Consider the following 23156-nt stretch of genomic DNA (forward strand, 5'->3'; position numbering starts at 1 on the left):
ACTTGTGCTCATTTAAAACGAAAAGATTCAGTATAGTATTCTTACTCATTACAAATGCTATCATCGATACAATTCTATCACTTCAAGGAATTTCCGTAACTAAATATATTTTTTGATTAGTTTTAAGAATTCTTTTCGGTTAGTTTGACAACTACCGCCTTGACTTCTGTGTAGTTCTTGATACCGTAGGGTCCATTTTCGCGTCCGATACCGGATTGCTTGAATCCGCCGAAGGGTACTTGGTTTCCAAACACGTTATAATCGTTCACCCAGACTGTTCCTGCGCGTAGCCCCTGGAAATAATAAATAAAGTTTTTGAATACATTTCTTAGAACTTGAATTTACTCTTTCACGGCTGAACTACTGAATGAATGAATAGAATTTCAAAAATTTTTGAATTTAGCAAGCTTGAACTCCAGAGTCCTTCCTATATGCTGATTTTTTATGGATAACATACGACGATCAACACAAAAAAGCGAGCAAATGGTACGTTAAAAAGTTTCAATAAAAACGTGCTTATTTGGTTGATCCTGTACCAACCTAACATTGGAACCAATTGAGATAAACTTTAGCACTCGCTTAGTGACGATGAGAATACAGACTATTGCTTGCTAATCTTAATACATATTATTATTCAAAATATGAGACTGTTTTGAAACAATAGTTTTATTGAAACTAAAATAAAATACACAATTTGTTTAATATATTATGAATTATTGTTAACAAAATATCGTATATGTATATTATATCAAAATGAGCATAATTAATAATTATATCTACTGCCACTATAAATACTCCAGTAAGATAAAATATACTCAAACACAGTTGACAATGTCAACATTTAACAAAACAAGTTTATTTTTGTGATATGAGCATTGCGTAATATTAGGTGGGCGGCGCGTGGTGGTACTTTTCTTAAAACCAGGAATATTACAGCGATGGTAGTAAAAAGGTTAGCGGTTATACTGAACGTGTCTTACAAATAAAAATATTACATAACACTTACCAGCATTTCGTTGTTCTTATAATTAATAAAATTTATTTTTATATTCTGCTGAAATATTATTTACCTGAATGAGATAGTTAGCCTTGTCGATGTCTTTGGTAAATACAGCAGCGGCCAGACCGTATTCACTGTTGTTAGCACGTTCTAAAACTTCGTCTAGTTGTGAAAATTTAAGAATCTGCTGAACGGGGCCGAAGATCTGTTGAAATAATAAATAGATTTACTTGAAAACGATATTTCTCTAAAATTGTAAGTTATTTCAAAATGTAAGGAAAAATATTATATGAAGAATCGACTATCAGATTAAATTAAGGAATTACAAATACATATTAAGATCTTAATGAAATTTTATTTTAAAAAATAAAGTTGCTGCTGCTGACCAAAGCTCTTCTGTACTGGGAAAAGAATATGGTGATTAAACTTAATTGCAGATTTGTGAATATTCACAGTTACGTTTAAATCCGATGAATGCATGTTACCTCACTCGTTCTTGGCCCGAAATCGAACCGGTTGATTCAGACAAAAAGCACAGTGTTGTTGTAATACATATGTAATATTATCTATACATCTAAATACGTAGAGCAGCAGCACGCACCTCCGTGCGCGCGATGTCCATGTGGTCCTGCACGTCCGCGAACACGGTGGGCTGCACGAAGTACCCGGAGTCGCCGCCCCGCCTCCCGCCGCACATGAGGCGGGCGCCCTGCTGCTGGCCGCTCGATATCAGCTGCAGGATCTTCTCCTGCTGCTCGCCGTCGATCTGGACGAGCAAACGTTACTGCAGCTAGAGTGGGTTTAGATATCGGTCGCCTCAGGCAACCTAAGCACAAAATCTGGTATGCTCCTTCGTGGGAATTTAATTTCCTTTGGCATAAGCTGATTTTAAAGCCGAGGGTATATTTATTAAAAAGATAATTTTTTTGTACAGCTGTCCCACTTTCCGAGACACTCCCCAGAACGGCAGAACGCAACCGGGAACGATCGATTCCAACTCAGACTAGACTGCAGAACAAACAGCGCGTGTGCACACATGCCTCACTGTACTACCCCGGGCAGTGCGGGTAGGGCCGTGTGTGGGGTACCTGCGGGCCCTGCTCGGTGTCGGCGCGGAAAGGGTCGCCCACCACGCGGCGGGAGGCGCGCGCGGCGGCCTGCGCCACGAACTCCTCGTAGATGGAGTCCTGCACGAACGTCCGCGAGCCTGCGCACACGAGATCGCAATCAAAACTTTAGCCTCTGTAGTATGTAATATTATAGTCTATATTGCCGTAGTCATTGCATTCGGTTTTGTATTTAGCTAATGTTATGTAAGTATTTAGCTGATAGGCGAAGGAAGTGTCTTTTTAAGGTAAGTGTTCACCACCTCCCCTAGACATTGGCACTGTTAGAAATATTAACCATTCCTTACATCGGCAATGTGCCCTCAAACTTGGGAGCTAAGATATTGTATCCCCTGTGCCTGTAGTTTCACTGACAACTATTGCTGTTTGGCGGCAGAATACCTAATGAGTGGGTGGGACCTACCCAGGCGGACTTGCACAGTGCCCTACAATCGACTTGTATATAATTGAATGATTTAGATCGAATCAGTTCAACATGATCGCTATGGACACGAAATTCACTCGTCATTATGGCGACAGGTTTTGGAATTTAAAAGCAGAGGGCTAAAGAGTATGGCCGACCGGCGCAGCAGCACTGCCCCATGTTGTAGAAGAGCGCCATGTGCGACTGCTCCACGGCGTAGGGCAGGTCGGCGTCGGCCAGCACGATGTTGGGCGACTTCCCCCCCAACTCCAGCGTGATGCGCTTCACGGAGCCCGCCGCGCCGCGCTGGATCAGCTTGCCCACTTCCGTCGAACCTGTAATATTTAATAATAATATGTAACCTTAATTACCTCCAGTCTGCAATATTCGTATTTAGTAAACTAAGGTTTCTACAAATGCATACCAATGGCATTTTTTTCTATATGTTATACATGCGACATACCGGTGAAGGCGACTTTGTCGACGTCGGGATGGTCGACGATGGCCGCGCCGGCGTCCCCGAAGCCCGGGACCACGTTCACGACTCCCGCGGGGAAGCCGGCCTCCTGCAAAAACGGTTATTTGGTCGGTGAAATGAATGTAAGATGAATTAATAGAGCTAGTGAATGAACGATATAAAAGGCAGCGTAGCAACGATTTTAATTTTGGTCAGATTGTTTATGTGGTTCCTTTCTAGACTCATATATTTTTAAACTATATAAAATAAGAGAAATAATAAAATATCATTGAATTTTTTGGTAAACTGCTAAGTGGGCCATGATGTCAAGTGATAACCATCTTCGCGACATCAGCATAGACTTCAAATTTCATACTGGAATATAAATACTATATACAACACAATATTAAGTACTGCTGTTTAGCGGTAGAATAAATAACGAGTGTGTGGTACCTACCACCCAGGCGGGCTTGCATAAAGCCACCACCTACCACCGAGTAAAATGTTAACATGGTACTTATTTGAAGCATAAACTTTTTATACATTTGCATTATCTTCGCGACCCTTCAAACTTGCCACGAAATTTAATCATTTATGACTAAGATTAGACGTCAATAATGTCTTCTCAACGGTAACTTGTACTATTTGAGATTTTTATAACATTTGAGAAAAGCTAATGTATAGTAAGGCAAGGGAAATAAAAGTTTGTGAGATGTAGTTGGCTATCAGCAGCAAGCGATGAAGGGTAAAAAAACATTTGAACAGTCACCTTGACGAGCTGCGCGAGGTAGAGAGCCGTGAGCGGAGTCTGCTCAGCGGGCTTCAGCAGCACCGTGCAGCCCGCCGCCAGCGCCGGACCCAACTTCCACGCAGCCATGAGCAGCGGGAAGTTCCAGGGAATTATCTGACCGCAGACACCTGAAATAAAATATTTAACACGTTCACAAATTTGATATCAATAGCTATGTATTACCGGTGGAGCTATTACGGCTATGGCATAGCAACTGTTGCTATCAAATATTTGTTGCGGATTGATGAATGTTGCAGTCGATAAGTCAGTATTATGGAGCATTATGCTACTGCATAGGTCCATAACACTGATTTAATTTTATGCGATTTGATTTGATATCAATCCGTAACAAATATTTGATAGCAACACTTGCTATGCTACACCCGCAATAGCGCCACAGTAATTTATAAGACATTTATAGAACAGACTAGAGTCCTTAAGTTATACTAGACTAATTCTAATTTTCTTCTAAAATATTTCTCACCGACGGGTTCATGTCGTGTGTAGGCAAAGTATTTTCCATCCATTGGCAGCACTGCTCCATGGTTCTTGTCCGCCCAGCCGGCATAGTACCTCAGGTTTTTTATTACCGAAGCTAAATCGCCATGGTAAGCTGCTAGGTACGGCTTTCCATTGTCCAAGGTTTCTAGACTCTGTGGGTAATAAAATAAGGTTCATTTTAAAATAATTTAAGTTTAGTCCATATAAATAGTTCGTGCATAAATGGACACATTAACGCTCCAATTTAAAAATTGGTAAATGTTATTTAAATTGAGATTACGACTTTGTTTCTACTGCAAACTACTTATTTTTTTAAAGTTATGGTTTATTATAAGATACCAAGAAATCAGTCATCGCGGAACATCTTCTGGAAGCCGGGCCGAAACATTGGATTGAGTTTCATTATGCTCAGATACTCGCGACAAAACACCATTACATACCCCGACTGGTACGAGAAGCCGTTGAAATTACTAAATATAGTAATTTCAATAGAGAAGATGGATTTCAACTGTCGAGAGTCTGGAATCCAGTGATAAAGTTATGCAAACCCTCGAACAATAATATAAAAAATCGCGACTCGATAGTTTCGTCTGTAAAACACGGGATCGAGTGTCGAGTGCACGTAAAATAAATAAAACCAGGGACAATAGTAGGGGTGAAAGTGACAATGGTAGTGGTGACCCGTGTTTACGCAGCAAACGTACGAGAAAGGAGGCAGTCCGATATGGACACTTCTTATGCCGCGACATCTACCCGCAAACGCAGACCTCGTGAACAAGACATTCGTAGATAAATATCCCGTTTTAAATACTTGTAGTTATAGTTAAGAATCTATGTAACTTGTAAAAAAAACTCGTTAACACTTCCTAATAGAATCGTCACTAAAATAAATATTAATTTTCCAATAATACGTGTCATAAATATACTTATGTAAGCGAGGTGACAGTGCACTCATCATGATCACGTAATAATTGCCATCGTAAGTTCATCGGGATCGCTCGCTCAACTGAGTGATAACATTGAACGCGATTGCAAATGACATCGTTTATGAGATACGATGACAACGCGACTATTTTTAATTGAGAATATAAACACGCCCATTAAAAATCTACATCATTGCAGGATACCCATATATCCTATTATACGAGTATGTATATTGCCACGAACGTGATCACGAACGACAAAGTCGTATTTACGTGCATGGTAAACGTAATGGACAATTATTATTACTAGTGAGTCGCTCGCGAAACTTCTCGTTTATTCAACAGATTTTTACAAATTTCGAAATCTTTTTTTTTACTTGGTGGTAGGGCTTTTTGCAAGCCCATCTGGGTAGGTACCACCCACTCATCAGATATTCTACCGCCAAATAACAGTACACTGTATTGTTGTGTTCCGGGTAGAAGGGTGAGTGAGCCAGTGTAATCACAGGCACAAGGGACATAACATCTTAGTTCCCAAGGTTGGTGGCGCATAGGTGATGTAAGGAATGGTTAATATTTCTTACAGCGCCTTTGTCTATGGGCGGTGGTGACCACTTACCATCAGGTGGCCCATATGCTCGTCCGCCAACCAATGCCATAAAAAAAAAATCTATGACAGGATTTTTTTATTTAATTTCATAGTAAGCTGACGACGTCTGTTCGCACGATTTACACTAGTTTTTTTATGTTTAATATTAGTAACTTTTTTCCGCTTTCTATCCTCTTTATTTTCTGCACATCTACGGCTGGAGCTCTTCAAAATGAGATTATAACCGATTTTTTTTATGTGCAGCCATCGTCCCATAATCACTGGGACAGAAACCGGCTTACGCTATTATTACATAAGATTACACTATTCAATGGCGATAGCGTTAAGTGTAAATAACTAAATACGCATTTCTAATCAAACACTATCGTTATCTGACACAAGTTTATCCTGTGTCAGATAACTATGATGATGATTTGAATAATTATAAATTCAATGATTTGTCAAACTAGACCAGCTAGACCATCGGTTATGTCTAAATATCTATATGATATATTCACCTACTTGTTAATTCGAGATATACATATATTTTTTTAACTGAACATAACAATTTTGTCCTGTTACAAGAGAATGATTTGTCATAAAAAAAATTGTATTTATGATTCATTTCGTGCACAGCGGCGAAGGAAAACATCGTAAGGAAGTTATAAACATAACGCATTTGTAGTCTTTACAACTTTATCTTAGTATTGAATAAAAAATCAAACTTACAGCCATATAAGCCCTATCTCTTTCAACTAGATCAGCCAGTTTGTTTAGGAGGTACCCTCGTTGTGACGCATCCATCTGCCTCCATGGTGACCCCAATCTATTGAAAAAATAAAATACTTTTAACTCAAAAATTCTGAATATATATAACCACAAAAGATTAAAATATGGCTTTAAATGTACGAATAAAATTTGTTTCATGCATTGTAGATCATGAACTAGATATATCTCCATGGTATGAAACAAAGATATTTTAAACTACACAACTGATTTTAATTCGGTTTTCATCAATAAACAGATTGTTTCAAGAGGAAAGTTTATATGTGTATTAAATTTATATAATATTATAGTAGTGAAAAGGCAGTATAGTAGAATTGTTCTTTTTATGTTTGTTTTTCAATCTTAAAGTTGTATGAAGACCCTTATTGTATCCATGTGAAGCCAGAACTGGTAGACTAGTACTTAGTTAATTTACATCTATTTTATAAGAACACTCAATGTACATTACATAACAAATAAACGATAAAAACTATGAATAATATAACAACAAATTAAACACGGACCGACATTAGTTACCAGTCAACAGTACGTAGGTACACGAAGCATTACAATGACACGAAGATACATAAGTATATGTACAGTCGGGGTAAGAAAAGGTTCGTCACTTTAAGATCTATTTTCGTGTGCTCAGTATGAGCGATAACCTGCTTTACCGATTGAGTATGAGATATTGCGTCGCAATGTCATTATAAGTCGCATCTAGCAAAGAGTATAATAGCGTTTAAAAGCTATAATAATAAGAAGAAGAAGCCGTCAATCGGGATGATAGTTACCAACTTTTCACTAAACCTCATAGCCCTTCGTGAATGCTCGTGTAACATCGGAGATTAGGACTTTAGTCTTGTCTCTTATAAAAGAGAGTGCATAGAAGTAATCCTACTTCCTATTAATATTATAAACGCGAAAGTTTGTGTGTATGGATCAGGTTGATTTCTCTGAGGTATGGATGGATTTTTGTTACTCTTTCACGTAAAATTTCCTGAACGTATTTGGATAACATTTTGCACACACATAGAATATCTACTGGAATAACATATTGGATATTTTTTATGCCGGGAAAACATAAAATAATATCATAACTAATGCTGGTCCTGTATCCACATAGGCAATTAGAATTAAAACTTGCAATGTACGATTACTATTTTTACTTCTTTATATTTTTATAATAAAGGTAAACAATCGCACGGACGCTTAGTCTGTGGATATTTAATGAGAACATAGAAAAATCATAACTACGAGGCGATAATTGTAGTGTGTTGAGGTAAGATCGTACCGATCGAAACCCAGGCGCTACAAACTAATAAAACCGATTCTAACCACCATTCTATTAGGCCATTTTAAATAGTACTTCTCTACTTCATTCGTACAGATGTCTTTTTGACAAATAAAGTGTCTACACTGGGCGGATTGACCACAGACTCATTGTGAATAAAGTTAAGCTAGTTTGTATGTAAATCAAATTAATTTACAAAAATGACTTTCCGCAAATAATACACCTACCACCATTAATCTATAGTCCCGGTTATGGAAGTTGACCAACCCGTTTTACGAACTTAACTAAACCGAGTTCGAGTAGATTCCATCTGTCGTGTGGGTTCTTTTTTATTGGGTATCTTTTGTTTATGATTTCATAAAAACTTTACTACACATTTTGTTTGTTTCGAAGGTTCAAATTTACGAAACAGATTACAATATTGTTACTACAAATTGCCTGACTTCAACTTATAAGCGCTACGCTATATAAATATATTTATCCAATTTGTATATACACATGCCTAAAAAATCAACACATCAGCATGACCTTTAAAAAGTAAAAAACTGGTTTAATTTTTGTATTTCATCAAAATCTTGTACCATAATAAGAACTGTTTAGTGGCACGTAGTTATCAAGCTGTGTACTTGATACAGAATTAAGTTATGTTAACATAATATATTAGCAACAGTATGCCAACTAAAATCGATGTTAAGAGTCACGTTGCGTTGAATAATTGATATAAGAAATAATTTTATAGTAGCTATTATTGTAACCTTGAATAGAGACTAACAAAAAAGTAGTCCTATCCGCTTATCCGAGATCATTTTGTAAATATATATCTTGAGTGAGTTCATGTCAGCCTACTCATTTTTAATGTTGAATCTAGACTAGTTAGTTTTTATGTATCAGTATGCTAACTTGATAAGCTGTGATAATGTTTTCTAGACGACTTTAGGCTATGCTGGCGACAGTGGAGGCGATCCGTCCCCACTTGAGTCGCTGGGTCGAAAGGAAGAAGGGCACACTCACCTTCATGATGACACAGGTACTTACCGGGCACGGATGCTTCGGTAAGTACCTGCACGGAATAGCGCGGTGGGAGGTGTCATTCTCCTGCCACGAGTGTGGTGCGCCAGTCGACACGGCGCCCCACACCCTGAGTGAGTGTGCTGCGTGGAGGCCCCAGAGGCACACCCTGGCGGCGACTATGGGCGGAGACCTCTCGCTGCCGAGCATCGTCAACGAAATGCTCGGTAGCGAGACGTGCTGGTCGGAGATGCGCTCCTTCTGCGAAAACGTGATGTCGCAGAAAGAAGCCGCGGAGCGGGAACGGGAAGAGGATGCCGCTGCAGACCCGCTCCGCCGAAGACGACCGGGGAGGAGGAAGAAGCGCTACGCGCACCTTCTCCCCCCGCCTCAATAGGCGTCGCAGGGACTAGGGGGGGTCTCAGTACCCCGAGAACCCCCTCTAGGTGTTGGAGGCCCGCATAGGCGGGCCGACCGTCAGGGCGTCACGGTAGCATGCGCAAGCGATCCCGTGGCGCCCGCAGAAAGACGGAGAGGGTACCGTTGGCTTTTTAGTGGGTAAACCCGGCGTACCTGGGCGCACTCGGCGTCCAGGTCTCCGGGGAGTCCCACACACCCCCCCACCTTCCATCACGTGGAGGAAGCGCGTAAAGCGTTTTTGCAGCGAGAAAAAAATAAATAAATAAAAAAGTTATGATATGAGACTAGGCAACTGCGCAGGATATTGGTATAGTCCATAAGCATATGCGCAAATACGGGTGAAGTCTTATTCTATTGTACAGAAATATCTTTTCTGAGTGGAAATGTACAAATCAAGTCTAAAACCTACCGTAGTTTAGTAACTTCGAGAAGCTATTGAGATTTCTTTCGCAGATAAATATTTTTATTTGACTCGACCCGGAAGTCTAATTTGCAACCAATGAGGTTCACTATGAATCATAAATTATTAAATATCTATTGTGACAAAAAAAAATGCCTTTTTTGGTTGAATTGAATCGAAATAAAAACTACAACCCACAAATCAAGGAAATAATTAATAATTAATTTCTGATTGCTTTATTTCTTACAAGAAAATCAATTATTTCGAGTGTTATAGTTGATCCACATGAAGCATCTAACCTTCGAAATTAGATCCGATCTAATTCTAGATCTACAAAGTTAACATTTTTATTTTTGAATAAGACGATTAAGTAAATACGAAATTCATCTCTTGCTTTTCCCTACTTTTATTTTTCAATCCATCTTGCAATGCTGACAACTATAAAGGCGATTGCAAAGTGTACATTTTAGATAAAAAAATATCTATACTAATATTATAAATGCAAAAGTCACCGAATTTCCTGAAATTTGATATAAAGCGAGCTTGAACTCTAAATTGCGACCGACGCTTTGGCGGCAACTAGTTATTTATGAAATAAATTAAATTTTGGATAAAAAAATCTCGTTGTAAATAAACATACATGTAGAAAAATAACGTACATGTCGAAAAATTCTTGATGGTAGGGCTTTGTGCAAGCCCGCCTGGGTAGCTACCACCCACTCATCAGATATTCTACCGCCAAACAGCAGTACTCAGTATTGTTGTGTTCCGGTTTGAAGGGTGAGTGAGCTAGTGTAACTTATAACATATTAGTTCCCAAGTTTCGTGGCGCATTGGTGATGTAAGGAATGTTTAATATTTCTTACAATGGTGACCACTTACCATCAGGTGGCCCATTTGCTCGTCCGCCAAAGGATGTAATAAAAAAAGACAAATGAAATAGTGACATTACATTATTTATTGTTGAAATGAGAAAAAAATGTTTATAGTAATTAACGAAAATTAATGTGTTCTTCACAAACTCTTGCAGTGTCCTGCAGGTGATCAAGGACTACGGAAGAAAATGGCAAGTACCAAATATATAATATAATAAAACAATACTTTCATCCTATATAATTAATAATTACGGTTTATTTATTTATCATTTATTTTACAAATATCCTCGGCCGAGGTGCAATAGATCTGTGCTATGCATTGACAGTTCGAGAAAAAAAAAATGTCGTCTTAAAAAGCGGCGAAGCTGTCGAAGTGTATAACACATCTCGTGCTCGGCGATGAAAGAAAACATCGCGAGGAAACCTACATGTGTCAAATAATTATTCTCATTGACATTGAAAAACCAGGATATGAGAAGAGTGGTGCCATATCCTCCAAACCTCCTTTTCAAAAGACGTGTAGCCAGCACTGGAACAATTTCTCGTTACTTTTACTTAATACATATTTCTGACTTACTTAAAGGCTTTCTTGGCTGCATCAACGGCTTTGTCGATGTCAGCTTTACCAGCTTGCTGTACATCCGCTATTATACTTCCGTTCGTTGGGTTCTCTGTCTGGAATGTTCGTCCATCTGAAGATTTCACCCACTCGTTGTTGATGAAAAGCTGCAAAAAGAAATCAGTTTAGTATATTATGATTTTAATTTGTATAGTAAAATGGTATGAAGTTTATTTTATATTAACTTTGGACCTTGGATTACATACAGGGAGTAGGTACTAATATGCAGGAAGTAATTGTAATTTTGAAAAATAACAACTTTTGACGTAACTTTTTAAACGTGGGACGTGGGTCCCTTATATAAAAAATACGGAAATATATGATGCGGAAAAATGTCGGTCGAAACTTGTCTAGCCTGATCTGTCTTATAATTTAAAATAATATGAATTCTCATAGTACAATAATTTTATTGATCGGGTCCTAATTTAATCGGTTTGACGGCGTAGTTTAATTAAACATATTTATAATATTAGGTAGGCGAGTTAACAAAATTCTTAACTGTCAGCTCTGTTACTACTACTACTACTACTTAATATATGTTTGTAAAAATATAAATGAATTTTACAAAAATTGTGACGCGGACGCTATTTATATAAAGAACAAACAAACTTTAAATTATCCATTGTTACCCGACTACACAGATTTAGTAATTACTTTGTAAAAATTTTTGTATGGTGAGGGTGGAATGAAAATTATTATAATATTAATAATTTTATGGTACCTTCGCCAGTTCTTCTCGGGTTTGAGACGTTTCTTTTCGAACCCGGTGGTATAATTTAATAAGATAAGAAAGTGTAAGGCTTCTATGTTAAATAGAGATTTTTGAATTTGAATGATCCACGAACAATCGTGACTTACAAAAGTGACAGCATGCGTCTAATCACTTTAAGGCCGCCAGTGGACCGACATGTAAAGGACCTAATGAGTTATATCTCTCATTAATGTAAGAAACTCGCTCACTCACCTTCAACCATAAGCCAGACATATAGTATGGCGATAAGGTGATACGGTGATAAGGTAATTGGTGAACGATTGGTTCTTACTACCAAGAACTCCATAGAAAATCATACATCATAACATCAGTAAAATCATTGCCAATTATTTTAATCCTATTAAATATATAAGTAAACTTATTTTTAATTGAATTTATATTTACACTAACTGTCGCCTGCGGCGTTGCTTATGGTTTTGGAGTTGGTCGTGAAGTGTTGGGTATAAAAAAATGTATACCTTCTTTGAGGTTAAAGCTTGCTTCACACCAAATTTCATCAAATTCGGTTCTGTGGTTCGCCGCGAAACAGACAGACAGACTTACTTTCGCATTAATATTAGTATGGATATAAGTATAATGAGAAGAGTGAAAACAAGATTTTTTTTTTCTTGTACAAAAATTAATATATATATATATATTTATCGCTGTAAATGTGATAACCTTTTGCACAGAGGACATTGCTTTACTAAACCTACCTAACTAAACTCGTCGATGTCCTAAGAAGTAATAAATAATAACAATATCCTAAAACAAAAAAAATATATATTGATCTTCTGATATGATGTAGTGATACATACATTTTTGGGTTGTTTTATATGTATGAATATTACAAACCATAAGAGTCGTGTCCCAAAGATATAGGCAATATTTTGATTCAACGAATTTAATCTGATAAGATATGTATTTCATTTATCCAACAACTCTTTATATGTTATCTGTAAATACAGTTGTGTAAATAAATACATACAAATTAATAAAATTATATAACCGATGTAAATAACAAGTTGTTACATAAAATATTGTTAGTACATTTTTTAGTATATTCCATAGTTATTCTAGAGAAGGCTGTATAAATACAATGTTGGCTACACAGGTAGCTTACGATAACTGAATCGCCAATTTTGTGTAAATTGCTTCGGTAATATATAAGTCATACATACATTTTTTAATAAGTTATAACGCTCAAAGAATTCTCTATAAGTTAACGAAAAATTGCAGGAAGGCACGTCTGTATCTATGAGCACTTATTACTTTATAGTATATAAATAGCTTAAGTTTGGTCTTTCTCCAATTTACTGTAAAATTAAATAAATAGTTCCTAATCCTAGTGGATAAGCTAGACCTATAGTATAGGTCAACCTAGTTTGGGTTCCTGCCTCCCACACGCAATTTTATTTATTATTAATGAAAAATCTAAACTGAAATGTATGTAGAAGAGAATATATATAATGTACTATTATTACACAATCTTATTTGACTATGGGTACAGATTCTTACGTGTTTCCAAACAAAAAATATACATATAATAATAATATGACAATTGGCGAATACAGAACCCAATTGTCATATTATTAAAGAAATATAATAAGAAACAATAACACAATAAACCACATTTAATCGTTATGATGTTCATATTCATAAAAGGTCGCACAGAACGACGCGTCACCACGTCAAGTATGCTCAACCGCAGGTGAGAGAAAAACACGATAGGTATATTGCTTTTATTACGGTCATGCGCAAAAAACATGTATTTAGACCTAGAGCTTTTGAAAAAATAAATATAAAATAATAAATTATATCCGAATTTCAAATGAAAATTACCCAAATAGGATACTATCTATATTCATATTGTATGTGTGCCTGTACTCTATTCCAACCATAAGAGGAAAAAAGCCAAATATATAACATTCGACACTAAATTGATGCGAAAGAATGCCGTTTTGAACGTCGACGAAACTGTTATCACAATTTTGGAAGTAAAATTAAAGTGGAAATAAGTGGTTAAGTGAAATAGTGTTGTATCTTTATCTTTACATAGTATAGTCACTTTCTCTGTCCCTATATCCCTTTGTACGCTCAAATCTTTAAAACTACACAACGGATTTTGATGCGGTTTTTTTTTAATAGATAGAGTGATTCGAGAGGAAGGTTTTTGTATATAATACATAGACAATATAATTAAGTAACATTGATAATTTTAAAAGTTTCTAATGTGATGTCGTAAATTTATACATTTTTTGCGCTTACATTATAAACACTAGCTGAACCCTACTAGATAGATCAAAATAATGTACTACAGAATTGTATACCTCAAAAATATCTACAAAAAAGTCCGCGATGGTATGTGTCTATCTGTAAATGATAACCCACAATAACATTTTTATGTCATATATTTTTTACCACAAATATTGGCTAATTTTCGAAGCGATTTTAACCTATACAGCATTAATCCTTATCCAATGAAATAGCTTAAATACATTGTTGATTTAATATTGGTCTATATGGCCCTTTACAGCATATAATTTAAATGAATATTTTTGAAGATATTACAGATTTAAAAATTGGGGAACGTAGCGTTTGCGGTGGTACCGGCCGGCCGTGGCGGCGGGAGCGTGTTATAGGCGCGTCGGAAGCCGCGGTTTTCCCTGTACCTGTAGCACTTTGAATTTAGCAGCGATCGGACGCGGTTCTTATCGGAGCTCTCTAGGGAGGGAAATAACTTCCATACTTAATAATTATAAATGCGAAAGTAACTCTGTCTGTCTGTCTCGCTTTCACGCCAAAACTACTGGACCGATTTAAATGAAATTTGGTACACAAATAGTCTAGAGCCTGAGAAAGGACATATAGGCTACTTTTTATTTGGAAAGAAGTGCTGTAAAGGGTTCAAAAGGGGAATGAAATTTTGTAAGTTGTTGAAAGTATTGTCATCTTTAGGCTACCGATTGAAAATGATTTGATACGTATTTAAGCGTTTCTGGATATTCTACCGTAAGGGCTGAAATACACACCAATGTGGTATACAAAGAGGTATTACATTATATAAATAAAATAGCTACTTTATGAAAACAATTTAAAGGAGAATAAATTATGAAGCAGTGTTTTAGGTCAATACTGAATGATTATATTTTATGACAATAATAGTAAGAAAAGCTCAAAAGAGCACAATTTAATCGCGTTGGATAATTTACGTATTCAATATAATTTGAATAGAGAGTTATAAAATTGCATTGTTTTTGTTGTCCATACTTACATTATTTTCTTTGATTATTAACACGCAGAAACATACTATTGTTACCTATAGTCTATTCCAACGACGAGAGGACAAAAGCTTGTGATCGTTCATGAAAATAAATGACATATAACTAAAATAATCAAATCAATTAATTTAAAATAATCAAAATCATATTACCTAGTACATTTTTGTATTAGCATATTCGCTAAACAATATATAAAAATATCACCCATGCGCATTGCAATAATTAAACTGATTGCGTCGGAAATAAAATTTATTGGCCCATTCTGTCAGTAGCAGCCCCGTGTCTGGAGTATCGGAAGTGTGAGCACTTAGTAGTGCACACACTGCCGACTACCGAACCTCTAAAGGCAACTCAGTCCTATAGGCTGTTAAATATATATTAAAATAATGAGGTATTCCCTCTCACTCAAAACTTACACTTATTGCACTCACACTTGAACACTAAAATCTCTTACGCAGTTGGCTGTTGGCTCCACTAAGATCGACTGTCTTGGCCAAAATCGGTTATAAACAACGTCATCGTAGTAATACTAATGCAAGTTATAATACGACGCAGTTATGTATCGTGTCGTGATTGTATCGTTTTTTCGTCTTTTAACAAGCTTAAATGGCAGTGAGATACCGTGATATTCAATCGGTTTGTAACCCGTTTGAAAATTCAATGCCTATTTTGCTGGGCTTAATGAACACAGTATTTTAGTAAATTTACCGCCAATACATACCGACAGGGTGGCAGGATTATTTATTATAATATCTACTTATTGACGTTACGAATATAAAAAGTAGTATAATTGTGTATGTCAAAATTTCATTGTATTTGATTAATTATATTTGATAGTATGTCAGAAGGCTGTTAGATTAGCGTCTATGCCGGAGGACTCTGTACTATTAGTTAGAATATAGTGTAATTAGTAGTCAACAAAACAATAACTTTAGTGTAAACAATACACTTAGATAGTGGATATAAGTAGTTAAGTGGTATAGTGTTCTAATATACAAAGGTATATTAATAATGAACTATTCAGTGCATTATATAGCAGAGTTATTATAGGGCATAGAATATAATAAAATGCATTTGTTTATTAATTAACACTTTATATTTTAATTTTTATCAAATTTAATAATTTATTTTTCACTACCGAAAATACCCTATTACACAGGCTCGCCAACAGCTTAAGCCGGCAGTATAAAATATTCTGTATGCTGATAGAATAACTAATGAGACCGCCGTCTCATTAGTTCTACACAAATTAGTTAACCGTCAGTGGAAGGGTTTTAAGTGAACGCTACAAGAATCGGCGAAAAAACACACCGATAGGTCCAATTCCACCGACCACCGACCGAAATCAAGGGATAAGCGTGTTTTTTTTTTGTGATTTCAACTAGTTCAATCTACTTATAAGAAATATTTACGGTAACTAGTATTTAGGTATGTGAAGTATGAAGTTCTAGAATGTTTAGGTATAACAAAAAAGACTATTTTCACATTTATTTTACCCACTAATCCGTGTTTTACAATATATCCCGTATTCTCCAAAAATCTCCTGATAATTCTAATTATTTAAAAAATATTTTTTAAAAAATATTTTTAAAAAATATTTTTTTAAATAATTAGAATTATAACAAAACACTGCCGCCGCGTTCGATTTCTTGACATTAATTTTCTTATTGACCAGTATCAGACATTCGGCCAGTATTAATTGTGAAAAATTAAAATATTACATTACAACAAATTCTAAAAATAGTCAATCTACATATTATTAATTAAATTATTATAATAAATTAAAGTTATACAATGTGTAAAAAAATAACTCTAACAAAAGAATAAGTTGTTTACATAATATATGTATGTTGTGTAATCTGTATATCAACAATAATATTGTCTATTTTAATAAAACTAACAATCAATTGTGTAAACAAGAGAAATAAACATAAATTAATAGCATAAAATGTATGGAAACTCGTTTCCATACTTTTTATGCAAGCAATTAAAATCATTGTATTAAATCGTAACTGCTAAGCTGAACGTAACTGTAAGCTGCTAACTATTTGCTGGTAAAGCTATCACTAGCAATGGTAACACGTGTTTCTATTAATTATTAAGATCATCTTCATAAATGACGATTTAAAGTTGATTTGATTCTAAATATTTAAATAGACTATTTTCAACGAATCAAAATATAATAATAACTGTATCAATATTATATTTTCTTGTTAGATATTACGAAGAGAAAAATAAATTAATAAGAAATATTTAAATGTTATTCTTTAAATATACATTTATTATTAAATTACATTTACACAAGTCTAAAATTTTAGACTTGAGTAATTTTTTATACACAAATTGGTGAATAAAAATAAATAGTTATTACATTTATTCTTTAAATATGATTAGATAAACACGACAATTGATTTTGCAAGAAATTTATGCAGATACGCGTTTTCATAAACTAGAAATAGAATCAGAATGAATAATCAGGAATATATGAGAACTTTGACCTTGAATCATATCGCTATTCCAATTTATTGCCCTTTATCAAAAGGATTTGTAAACTATAAACAATGACACTAAAACGGATGGTAAATAAAAATATTTTTCTATTTTTTCTTTTAAATTACATAATTAAAATACAACATACCCCTGTGTATAAAATTTCCGGCTTGGTATGAGGGGCCGGAGCTGCTGCGGTGGCGAATTTCGCTTTTTGTATTTGTACGAGTTTATTTAAATTCCGCAACATTTTCCTTAATATACGTCCACACGTCACAAGTTGTAACAAACACTAATGCAAATTGCAATATGGAATTATGGATAGAGTATATTACTACAGATGCACTAATGTTAGTCAAAAATGATAATTGACAGATGTTTTGGTTTATGGTTTAATGCCCATGATTTGACGGTTGTCTGTGTCTTGACTCTTGAAAATGAATGTATATTCTACTGTATTTTGTTTATTCTATTCCAATCGAAGAGAGAATAAAGATTAAAGATAAATAACCTTATCTTTACGTTGCCTTGCAATTTGCTAATAATTTAGCTATATTGTTCACCATTGAAATTTATCCTGAAGCAAATATAGGGCTTTCGTTGTTTCTAATTAGATACATAGGTATTTTATAATAATAAAATATGTATCTAAATTCTACGGCGATAAAGAAGGAGCAGCGGATTCATAGCATTTTAGTGACATTTATGTATTTTTATGGCTTTTTCAAAAGTTTCGTACATTTTAATACAAATGCCGAATCATAAGGCAAAAAATAATTCACGAGAATTATTAGTACTTTTGTTTTATATAATGATCGTTTTCAACTGCTCATGACGAGTGCCGTAGTAGTAATTATAATTACATTGGCATCTCAGACTATTTTTGAATGTAACACAACTTTCTTAGTGCGCTAAGCGGTTGGTGGACGCAAGTGCAAAGCGTATTTTTTTTATGTTATAGGGGGCAAACGAGCAGGAGGCTCATCTGATGGGAAAGTGATTACCACCTCCCATGGACATCTGCAACACCAGGGGGTTGCAGGTGCGTTGCCACTTGCCGGCCCTTTTTGACTTTTCCATTTCAAATTTTCAATACAACTCTGTCATCCCAACCATAGGTGGTCAATTTACTGACATGACATTGACAAGTGACAACAAAATATTTATCAATTCATATTGCAACAGTGTAAACTTGAAAATATATTTCTGTAATTGTTAATAATACCGGAAAAGATTACATAAAATATACAGATATCAATTAATAATATTATTAGACTTTGATCTTTACTTCAGTTCTATGAATTACATCGAGCATATATGGATTGAGTGATTTTATTTAAATTATTATTCATTTCGAATGAGATATTATGAAAGTAATATTATAATCAAGTTTTTATTCAATGAAATTAATTGTTACGAAAAAAAATTAAAAATGACAAGACTTCTAACTTTTTTTGACTTCATTTTATCTAAAGTTGAATATAAATTAATTAGGCCTTTAAAATGTATAGAAAGGCAGATTTCTATGAATTTACAAGAAGCAGGTATAGATACAAGGTAAGAAATATCTTTCACTTAACTAAGCATTGGCTTGGTTGAGCCATGAAATATTTGGAATCGATAGGAATTCCTGAATTTATTTATTTTTTACAGACCAGCTAATAGTAATGGGTTATGGTGCCACCTTTTACTGCCCACAGTTTTACTGGTTTACACTTGTTTCGATAATGTTACACTATTATATAAAATAACATCCCTGATATCCATTGGCTTATTATGTTATTGTGTACTGTTCATATTATTTCTTACAACATCAAGTGTTGTTTTGAAGGAACCAATTTATGCAGGATGCTTAGCATCTAGCATAATATCTGCCGTGCTTTTAAATTTTTGTTTAGGACAAGGTAATTTTTAATCATTTCACATTTTATATTACAAAACTATAATGACAATTTTATATGTAATTATATGGGATTTATTGCAGGATTACTATTTTCAATATCTGTAACATTTTCATCAACAATACTTTTTGCCTGTGTGCTTCGACTATGTATAACAAAATGCCAGAAGACATTCACTGTTGGTGAAGCAATGATAGTGTCCCAGAGTATGGTTTTGTTTACTGTAATGTCTGTAATCAAATTCCTATTTGAAATGCACAGTGATGACAAGGAAATGGAATTTATTAGTTTAATTTTCTATGTAAGTTTACTTTAGAATATATATATTTTTTGAGTTAGTTATAAAAAAGCTACTTATTTTTCTGATACATTCTAAAAAAATGACAATAAAACAAATACAGTCAAAATCTGTTATAACGACTTTGAAGGGACTACTCATATTTAGTCATAAAAACCGATAGTCATAACAACCGGTGATGCTTATTTTTTATGAAGTGGTATTATTGAATGTGTAGGTCATAGGTATAAATAGGCAAAATATGTATATTAATGTATGAAATTAAATTATATTTCGTTTATTTCAATCAAAACATATACGTATTAAGAAAGAACAATGTCGTTTACCTGTAAGCATAAAATCTGTAATTTTAGTTTGTTTGGAACACTTCTGTCTTATATACACATTTTGTAATTCACTTTGGAGTTTAATCAGCATATCGTTATAATGCATGTGAAACTGTTTATTAAAAAGAACAATCTTGCGTTATACACTAACAGCATTGAGACCATCATTCAAAGTTGCCACTGTAAATTGTTCATGAGTTGGTCTTTTTCTTCTTGAACTTCTCGTACAATATCATCTTTCGTAGCCGGTCCACAAATCGCAATAGACCTATCTGCATCAATGCACTCGTCCGCTTCAGTAGTAATTGTTTACAATATGACTCAGCTGGTTGTTCTACAGATATAATTCTCCAAAAACATTAGCCAAATGTGGTTGTTTAATGCGGTATTTCGTAGTAAGCAATGTCGTACTAAACAATATTTTTGATAAGACAGTTATATAGCATTCAGCCGGGACCTTTGATTTTGGTCAATATAACCGATATGTTGTTCTAAACGATGTCGCCATAAACAGTTTAACTGTATATAATAAAAAATATATATTTGACTTCATACTACCTATATTACAAAAAATATGTGAATCTTAACTATACTGTATATTTACATTATGGAATCAATAATAAACACATTTATGCATTACTTAATAGGCTTGTGCTTGAATGTGCTATTTATGCTTGGTGATGAAGGAGTACATTGGGGAAAGCTGCATATTCTTTGGTGGTGGGTGAAGGTTAAGCTTATCACCTTATCCTTTAAAAAAACAAGAAATATTTGCTCAGCAATGCATCAATTATTTATACAAAATACTTCATTTTGAAATAAGGATGTTTTCAGTGTTCATTTTTTTTGTTATATATCTTAAATATTTTCAGACAATATTATCAACCGTGGGATTAATTGTTACAGCACTGTACTTCCTGAAAGATTCACAGAGAAATTTAAGAACACTAGTATACATTGTTGGATCAGCCATTGTATTTGTATTACTCATTTTACATTCTTTATTTGGTCCCAATTTTGTGACCATAATATTAAATTATGTATTTGTGAAGCAAAATCGGGTAAGCAAATAACAAGAATAATATTTATGTAAAATAAACTAAAACAACTATGTAGATTGATTTATTAATAGAAACATTTTTTATTGACATCAGGTACAAATATTTATATTCTGGCTAATATTACTGATCCTGGCAATATGTGCATTACTTGTACGAACTAAACTGGCGATCAAAGCAAGTACAGTCACAAGGAAGACATTTCACGTATTAGCCTCCCTTGTGTTTCTCTCTGGGATTATGTTTGATATATATTTAATGACATTCGCAGCGGGAATTGGCCTCGGAGTTTTGATATTTGTAGAGGTTCCTATTTTTTAATTATTTAATTACTGTTATTATTTTATTGTCATTAGATACTTTTATATGGTAGCTCAGTTAACAAAAAATAATATTTTTCTTTAAGGCATTAAGAAAATCAAGTATAGAACCAATATCTTCAGCTCTGCAGTCCGCCTTCTTAGTCTACAGTGATGAAAAGGTGTTTTTAATTTATTTTTCGTTTAAAAATATATTGCAATTTTTGTTACAACTACATCATTTACTTTAATCTATGTTTGTTTTGACAGGATTGTGGCCTATTTGCAATGACCCCACTATATCTATATGTTGGGTTAGCTTTTCCATTGCTGGTAGTGCCTAACCGAGAGAACAGGCAATTAGAGCTGCTCAGTGGAGTGCTATCCATAGGAATAGGTGACACGGCCGCAAGTTGGTTTGGTTCCAGATTTGGATTTAATAAATGGCCAGGTGACATAAATGGTCTTTAATTACATGACATGTATTTGTTTATATAATAAATTACTCATTACTTGTAAAGGAACTATGTCTTAAAATATTTTTATTTCTTTTGCAGATAGTAGCAGAACATTAGAGGGCACATTATTTAATGTTCTTTCACAGATAGGAACTGTATATGCCTTGGAGTTATTTGGTAAGTTATGTCTTAGAAATTGCTAGATCTTTTTTGTCATATAAATACGACCAAACTAGGAACGCGTTAATGGTTAACAGTCACTTCTAAATTATTCCCATTGTTCTTATCAATTATTATTAAATACATAACATAAACTTCCAAAAAAAAAGATCATGACGATTACAAACATGTAACAAGTATTAAATTAAAAAAAAAATGTAAAGATTAACATATTTCACTTATTAAGTCATTTGAGCGAGTAAGGTCATGTTAAATTGTACGTACTCAACGGACGTTGAAAGTTATTGATACTGATTTCTGTTTACAATTTCAATAAAAAGATTTGAGAGCGATTGTTATCAGTATAGTTGACAATATGTATGATGATCAGGCGTGCTGCACAACTCCCACGCGCTGCTGCGCGGCGCCGTGTGCGCGTGCGCGGCGGCGGCGCTGGAGGCGCGCACGGCGCAGGTCGATAACCTCGTGCTGCCGCTCGCCGCGCTCGTCGCGCTGCAGGCCGCTCGACTGCTCTGCTAGCACACCACCTCGGAGGAGAGTACCCTCCCATCTCTGTCGGTTGCCATAGGACCCGGCTGCCAATTTTATTATGTAAAGCTCATGGATTAATAGATCAGCACTTGCGGCCTGCACCATCAGAACGGTGATAGAAGAGCAGCTTATCAGAAAAAATATTCCCAGTTATTCCCAGTTACCGTATGTAGAAGGCCGTAAGTCAAATCATATACATATTTAGCATTGTTAAAAAATACATTATTTGCAACCTCAAATAAATGGAATAAGGGCAAGTGAATTATGATAACTATTGCTACGGCTTTGGGGAAGTTCTCTTTGGTTGGTACCTCGAAGCAATGCTTCGTTTTGCTGACTGCTGTGTGCCGGTTTGCAGGGTGGATGAATCAATATAATGTTTTATATTTTTTACACTGCCAATATCTGTCAG

At 34.9% G+C, this 23156-nt stretch overlaps 2 protein-coding genes across 2 annotated transcripts; one reads left to right on the forward strand and one right to left on the reverse strand.

Moving 5' to 3' along the window:
* Window positions 1-120: 120 nt before the first annotated feature.
* Aldh (Aldehyde dehydrogenase) lies at window positions 121-18018 on the reverse strand. Its single transcript, XM_026637305.2, has 11 exons — window positions 17842-18018; window positions 11130-11278; window positions 6520-6616; window positions 4262-4430; window positions 3757-3905; window positions 2994-3096; window positions 2689-2865; window positions 2089-2207; window positions 1602-1766; window positions 1071-1205; window positions 121-293 (listed from the first exon to the last, which is right to left on the reverse strand). Exons 1-11 carry the CDS (start codon window positions 17941-17943, stop codon window positions 123-125), a joined length of 1536 nt encoding a protein of 511 aa, XP_026493090.1. The 5' UTR covers window positions 17944-18018; the 3' UTR covers window positions 121-122.
* An 838-nt stretch (window positions 18019-18856) lies between these two features.
* LOC113398800 (dolichol kinase) lies at window positions 18857-23156 on the forward strand. Its single transcript, XM_026637712.2, has 9 exons — window positions 18857-19250; window positions 19347-19597; window positions 19678-19895; window positions 21091-21279; window positions 21373-21582; window positions 21683-21757; window positions 21846-22026; window positions 22133-22210; window positions 22584-23156. The coding sequence occupies exons 1-9, from the start codon at window positions 19051-19053 to the stop codon at window positions 22730-22732; spliced, it is 1551 nt and encodes a 516-aa protein (XP_026493497.2). The 5' UTR covers window positions 18857-19050; the 3' UTR covers window positions 22733-23156.

Source organism: Vanessa tameamea, chromosome 14 (assembly GCF_037043105.1).
Source record: "Vanessa tameamea isolate UH-Manoa-2023 chromosome 14, ilVanTame1 primary haplotype, whole genome shotgun sequence".
Lineage (NCBI taxonomy): Eukaryota > Metazoa > Arthropoda > Insecta > Lepidoptera > Nymphalidae > Vanessa > Vanessa tameamea.